The sequence below is a fragment of the Geospiza fortis genome, unplaced genomic scaffold (genome assembly GCF_000277835.1).
Source record: "Geospiza fortis unplaced genomic scaffold, GeoFor_1.0 scaffold118, whole genome shotgun sequence".
Classification (NCBI taxonomy): domain Eukaryota; kingdom Metazoa; phylum Chordata; class Aves; order Passeriformes; family Thraupidae; genus Geospiza; species Geospiza fortis.
Genome location: NW_005054380.1, coordinates 71,385 through 78,900, shown reverse-complemented (window position 1 = coordinate 78,900; position 7,516 = coordinate 71,385). Strand labels below are relative to the sequence as shown.

Genomic DNA, 7,516 nt, shown 5'->3' with positions numbered 1-7,516 from the left:
CTCAGTCCTGTACTTTATCCTACACAGTCTGTTGGACCAATGCAGTCATGAGAAAATACTACTGTTTACAAAAGTATAGCTTAGACTGGACTCCAGTCAGGATACACTGAATTGTAAGGAGGAACACAAGTTCGAACAAGGTGACAGGGTCCCCTTCTCCATTCTGCTGCGGGTGGCCGTTGGCTCTCCCACGACTCGCTCCCCGAGCTCCAGCGTCGGGACGCCCCTTGTCCGCTGGGGACTTCCGGGGTTTCTTCGTGGCAGACTGGGCAAAGAAAACCAGCAGAGGGAAAGTTTATTATAGCTACATCTGAAATCACCCAGTGTTTCTTTTTACACCCACCTTATCTTTATAATCCATAAACACTACGTGGCTACACCCTCACACACATTGATACAAAGAAAGATCACAGGATGAGCCAGGCTGGAAGGCATCTCCAGAGGTCTCCAGCCTGACCTCCTGCTCCAAGCAGGGTCAGCTAGGAAAATAAACCAGGTTGCTCAGGACTTTATCCAGTCAGGTACATATAATTTTATTTATCAGTAGTTGTTGAGGGACTATTTAAAAGCCACTGCCATGCCAAGGGTAGCAGTGGTCACCCCAAGTCAGTGGTGAAGTCCCAGTGCTGGAGCGCCTATTGATGTCAGACCCTGTATGAGTCTTACACAGACATTGAGAATAACTGGTGATCTTAACTAATGATCTTTCTAAGACAGTAAGTTATTAAAAATACATTTGCCAGATTAACATTCATTTTCTGTATTTTCATTTTCATACAACTTTTATAAGAAACTGTGTACACAGTCAGCTCTTTAACTCAAATCACCAAATTGGTACAGCCAGATTTAGCAGATCACCATAACAGCCTCTTGCTTCAAAATTTTGTGAGTTATAACATTTTCTCTTTGAGACTAAATTACTTAATGTAATTTTTTCTCTCTGTTCTTCAAGGTTTTAATCAGGTGGTATAGACACCACCTGTCAAGACTCACCTACTGAACAGTTTGCTCTGAATTTAAGTCACTTGTGAAACAGACAGAAAAAAAATCTGGGGAAAATAACATCAGATTTCTTACTTCCATATTCTATTCTTTCTCCCTACTGTGAGGCAAACAAAAGCAAAATCTGCTGTTTTCCACAGAACAATGAAGCTATTGTGAGGAATTATGTTAAAGAAAACAACACACAAGCAACTCAAAGACTAAATTTTGGACAATATCCTCACGGCACCGTTTACCCAAGTATATTGTCAGCTGAGTTTCTAGTAATGCTTTTAGTAAAGAACACAAAGTCAATATTTTCAGTTGCATATTGCAGTGCAGACACATTGAGAATTTTACTGCAGGAGAAAGGGATCTAATTTCTGGCAGAGAGCCTGTAGAAGAGAGCCCTGCAAGTCCAGTTTTCCCCATGCTTTAAAAGGGATCACTGCTTTAAAAGAGGTGGGGCCAGAGGGCTGAAGCAAAGGGCAAGGTAGAGTGCAACTGCCTCTTGCAAATATTCAATTAGGGACTTGCATAGAAGTGCAAGCTGGAAAGCTTAAAATAATGGTACAATCTCTGTGAAGTTTTTTGGATAATATTTGCACTTAGGATCAAGAGTATCTCCCTCAATGAATTTTTAAATATGTGCAAAGCTGCTTGTAACAGTAAGACTATTATCAACATATGAAACGTTTAAGTTCTACCGAGCTTGAAAGAGACATGTGATCACTATTTATTAAAATGGGAAAGAATTAGAAGTAAATTGACCCTTTTGAGAGATATAATCCATACACTTATTCCATCTGGGAGACAGTAAACACTTTACCTAGCTACAAGGATTGCTAAATGAAAGCTTGAATGCAAACTGATGCCCTCCACAGAAACTGATGCAAGCCCTCTCTACACTCAGTTTTTCTCAACATGTAATTGAAAGAGAGGCATTAAATGCTGCAAGAATAAAGGGAAAAGAAGTAAGAGATGGATGCAAAATGCACATATCCAAAGCTACCTTGTTAATGAAAGCAATGAGAAAAGCCACATGTTTGAGTACCTGAGCATGAGTACTACAGACACAGGCTCCAAATCTGTAATCCCTAGGCACGTAAATGCCCAGTTTAAATTCCCTTTGTCAGGTATCCTGGGAAAAGGAAGGTGCTCTGACCAAGGCTCCCAGTCTGAACTGGAAGGGTGAGATCACCACCGAGCCCTCAGAAGAGGTACTGAAATTACTGACACATGTACTTCTGACAAACTACTGGGTAAAGCCAGGTTCTTCAGATCCAAGTAAATACCTCAATATCCTGGCCCTGAATTAGCACCAGATATATTACTGAGTCTACTTGAACAAAATTTCTGTCTGGTGTAGATCTTCTTTTAACAATGAGAACATCTCTCAGAGTGGAGAAAAATCTTGCATCTAACAAAAGCCATTGTGTATCCAAGCTGGGGTAGCAAAATCCAGATGCAGGATCTGTATTGAATCCTGCCTCTAGAGACAAAACTAGTAGACAAGATGATCTACTCAAGACTGAAGAAAAACCAAAATGTGAACTTTGAACTAGGCAAGGTTTAACATCGTCTTCATGTGGAAAAGCACTAGTGAAAGGGCATCCACTCCTCAGAACTTCCACCCAGCAGGCATCTGGCAGGAAGCCCAAGTTCAATCTCACTCCAGAGTGTGAAGATAAAACAAAGTCATATATAGGTCCTCCAGCAACTGCCTTGTGCTCTGAAGTTTTGCAAGCACAAAGCACATGGCAGTCCCTTAGTCATTAACACACAATATTACAATGCAGTTGTCAAACATTATTTGCACATAATGTCTCTGAATTTACAGCAAGAAACTTCACAGGCCATGTTGACAGGCTTGAGCTTCCTACGGGTTCCTGCCTCTGAGCACAAAGTTCAGTAGGAAATCCTACTTCAAAGGGACCAATCAGCCACTGGAACAATCTCCCCAGGGAATTTGGAGATTCCTCAACATTGGACACTTCAGATTCAGCTGGACAGGCTGCTAGGGCATCTTTTCTAGATTGTGTTTTTGCCAGACAAGGTTGAACCAAATGATCTGTGAGGTCCCTTCCAACCTGGTATTCTATGATTGTATTCCAGGATGGAGACATCCCCCACCACCACCACCAGAGCAAGTGAAGGAAAAGGCAGGACCAGGACTGGTACATCTGCAGAAACACAGAGAAGACTCACTCATGATACACAGCATCTGTGGCATATCTCCAAAGGCAGCGTGCTCTTGGAAGTGTGGAAGTGGAGTTGCAAAAGCTACAAATCTAAAAATTATGTTTGGCTTTGAGAATGCCAGGCACAGGTAACTGTGCATCCCAGGAAAGAGACACATGCACTCACAGGAAAGGGTGATCCTTCTGCAAAACACAAAGAAACCTTTTCTCTAACAGCATGAAGAGCTTCCACACAGAAACAGCCCTGCTCAAGAATGAGTGTGGCCCAGGTAAACCTGTCAGACTGACAGCTGTAAAATGAGATGTTTCATAAGATCAGAGCGAATTTGCAGCAGGTCTGCTCCCATGAATCCAACAAATGCTCATCAAGACACAGGAAAAACAGAACCTCTGAGTCCTAACAAGAGCAAAAATTGTGATTATTGCACACCATTTTACAGCTTTGAACCAGAAAGTTCCCCCTGAAGTGGGTGAATTAGGACTGCCAAAGGGAGGGATAAAGCAGCATGACACAGTAAAAATGCTTGAGGCTTTTTAATCATACACCACAAAAAGTACTGCCTGGAGCTGAGAGGCTGCAGCAGTTGCATTTGTGATTTCACTCCAAAACCCAGGATAGCTAGGCTGGTGTGCTGTCAAAATGGACTGAGGTGCCAAATGAAAACAGAAATTACTGATGACTTTTCAAATGTGTGACAACAAAAGCTGAGGGTTCATATACACCAGCATTAGGAAATTCAGAAGTTCCAGAATATGCCACAGAAGCAACAACCAAAAATGGCCATATTGACTGTCACATACCTCACCTGTTGCTTTAAGACTTAAATGAATGCAAACAGGAAACAAAATACTCACCTTGACTGCAATTAAACTACAATGACAGCAGTTCAGGATTTTGCAACAATTTAGCTACACAATACTTTTCCTTTCATGTCTTTAAAATTACTGTGAAGAACACAGTGACCCACATTTGTAAAATCAAGTAGTACAGTGAAAATTGATTCACACACTACCAAAAAAAAAAAGTAAAAGTGGCTTGACATTTCCCATTAACTTTCCCCATGCTGATGTGATGCTCTTCATGAAGAAATAAAGGCAGTGAAAGTCTTAAGGTCAGTAACTCCTCCTAACACACCACCTGAAAACAATCACCTGTATGTGCATTCACACTGAGTCATTTAGAGGAATGAATACCCCACTTCCCTGGGAAGGTAGGAGAAACTTTTTAACCTCCACTTGAGTAAGACTGACAAACTTGTCTCTCCAAGGCACCAGCCCCTCAAGAAGCCCTGTGTTATAAGCTTGTGTTAAGTGGAAGAATGGTAATGCCTGAGGTCTTCATGAGTTAATCCAGATTAAAAAACCACTATGACACATTTCATACCATCTTCATGGTTATCTCGGGAGAAGGTTCTTGGATTCCCACAGTCCTGTGGACTGTTTTGGTTGTAGAAACCAACAAGGTGCTCCCTGTGAAAAGTTTCATCCTACAAATAAAGACAGGTGCAGGTCCCCTAACACCCAGTGCACCCAGAGCTGCTTCAGCTGCAGCACTTGCAGTTTAGGACAAAAAAAGTAGAGGTAGTGTTGGGAGTGGTGGTGCAATTTTTCACCCTGATTTAAAAATCTATCAAGAGCTCTCAAAGTCATCTTAAAGAATCAAGAGAGTATGCTGTAAATGCTTGAATAATTTCAATTCTTCTAGCTGAGGCATTTACTTCCAAAAAAAGAATATTTCCACAGAAAAATGAAGAATAGAATAGATTGTAGAAAATACAAGAACCATCCAATCAAAAGCTTAAAAGGAAAACATCTAATGCTACAGGTAACAGGATAGAAAAGTCTTCACAAAGATGCTATAGATGCACTGCATTTCTACTGAACAACAGACTCCCTTCAGTTGTAAGGGACAGACCTAAATCATCAGGCAGGCAAGCTGAAACAGGACACTGATGTAAATCACACCAACCACAAACCTCCACTGTATGAAAAGAAATTCTTCTAAGAGGATTCCTCCCTGTTATTAATCAGGACACGTATGACTTGGAACTAGAAGCAAAACTCAATCCCCTGCTGTATCTAACATCTATACTGCAAGATTAAATAAGGCCAGGAATCTGCTGCAAAGTTAAAATTCCCCATATGAATGCAAAGATAAGGCATTGTGGTCTGTCTCCTCCATACCAAAAACTACAAAAGGACCTGAAAGCAAAATTGTACAGGCTTTGCTTGGCACAAAAGCATCAGAAGTGCCTTATTTCATCTTGCTTTAAGTGGAGAAAGATACATTGTGGCTCTGCGTATGGGATGAGAGAGAAACCAGCAGAGATCCCCAAATTGCCACCTCTGGAACAGACAAACTGACTTTTCTCCCTGTCCTCTGAATTAGAGATTAAATCTGTCTACTCCTGCTTCAAATCTGAAACACAGCCAGGGATCTCTCTCACTGCCTCAACCTCCAGCAGCTGAGGTTTAAACCAAGCTATTCTGAGCTCCTGGGAAGGTGAGGCCAGGTAGTTTAAAATAAAGCATGCCAACAATGCTGAACAGAATGTTGATCCAAAAGAGGAGACAAAAAAGTATGGGTAAATAACTGATCAGAGTCTGAGCTCACTGATGTGAATGCCACACTGCATCATGAGCCCTTGGGCTTTCAAATCCCCTGTGCAGAACAGGAGAGCACATCCATACCCACGTATTTCAATAATGCAGCAGACAGAGAGGGAAGTATCACTCAGGAACTTCAAGGAGAGTACTCTTAGAAGTCACTCCTTAAACAGAATTTATTAAATTCTATTCCCAGAATTCATTAAGTACATACCCAGACAATGTCCTCACATACAGCATCACAAACAGGTGTACCACAATACCCCACTGGCTGGACAGGCTCAGCTCTTGGCTAGGCACTCCATGGGCATCTCTACCAGACTCAGTGCTTAGAAGAGCACGTGGCCAACAGGCAGCCCCAGCCACTGGAGCAGGACATGGTGCAGGCCCTGCTCAACTCACAGCGAGGGCCAGGGAGTTCAGGAGTCAGGTTAGATTCTGAGAGCTATTCTGCAAGACCAATGCACATCATCTACTTGTAAATTGACTGTCTAGCTTACTCTGACAAGTATTCATTAGAACAGTGTATAGAAGTGAGGGGGCTACTTGAAATGCAGTGTTTTAGAATGGAATGACTTGGATTGAAAGGAGAGCTTAAAGATTAACAAGTTCCAAGTGTTTTAGAAAGTGAAGGTACCCCCAAAGCATTACCGTTCTCTATGAACTGAACAGCTATTTACTACAAAAGGCAGTCTTTCAAATGAGCACCATCTTCTTACAAAGGTCTCAAATCTGCAGAGATTGTCCTTCTTTGGAAAACAATCTGGAAAGTCCTCCTCTAGTAGTGTATCTTTCTGATAAAAGGTCAAGTCCATTCTGTGACACTCAGCAGAAACCTGCTTAAAATACATACATATATTTAATGGAATATATTCTATGCAGCTCTGTAATAGGATCATGCAGCACAAAGTAAAGTCCCTTTCCAAGAGGTCAGTCTGTTTATGGCAGATGTGCCACTCTAGCTGTGATGGCCTAAGGACATAAGCAAATCAGCATTTGCAGGAAGAGATTAAATCTTATTAGATCATCATTTTTAAGTTAGAAAAAAATCCCAGGCACAGAAATCAGAAGAGCCTTTGGGCTACCATTCTTCGGATCTATAACAGAAATTAAAATCATCTAAACTAAATCTAATCTAAGTTAAAAAAACATTTCTGAACTTAACTAAACCTTTTAATTTGTTTCACATCTGACAGTACAGGTAGGTGGTACCTGTGAAGGAAACAAAAACCACGGTAGTGAAGAGTTGGGGGGGAAAATGTCAGAGCTGCACCTCCTGTAAGAACCAGGCAACTCGCCTGAGGGAAGTGATGGGCTGGCAACATGGTTTGATAAAGCAATACAATTATCAAGTCCCTGGCTTTGAACATCAAATAATGCTGGTAAATTCAATTGCCTAGATTAGCCTTTTCAAGGTTTTTGCATCTATCTTCTAGTCATTAGAACGGCTTTTTGCTTTTGGGTCTTTTTTTTTTTTTTTAAGAAGAACGAAGGGAGAAATTTATCATGAAGTAAAATGGAATAGGCACCTAGGAGAGGCTGTGCAGTCTCCAGCCTTGGTAGTTTTCAAAATCCAACTGGAAAAGCCATGAGCAGTGTGGTCTGATCCCGAAGCTGACCCACTCTGACTAGGAGGCTGCAATGAGATCTGCTGAGTCCCATTCCATAAACAACCATAAGGGTTTTCCTCTCTGAAACTCTTCCAGTCCTAATTATGCTTTCCTGAG

The 7,516-nt window shown here is 41.5% G+C and overlaps 1 protein-coding gene across 1 annotated transcript in view; it reads right to left on the bottom strand.

Moving 5' to 3' along the window:
• The window catches only part of STAG1 (stromal antigen 1), a 113,492-nt gene that overhangs the window by 97,109 nt on the left and 8,867 nt on the right, over positions 1-7,516 (bottom strand). Inside the window, exon 3 of the mRNA XM_005425032.3 lies at positions 126-265. Coding sequence (XP_005425089.1) covers positions 126-265 — 140 coding nt within the window. The remainder of the gene's footprint in view (positions 1-125; positions 266-7,516) is intronic.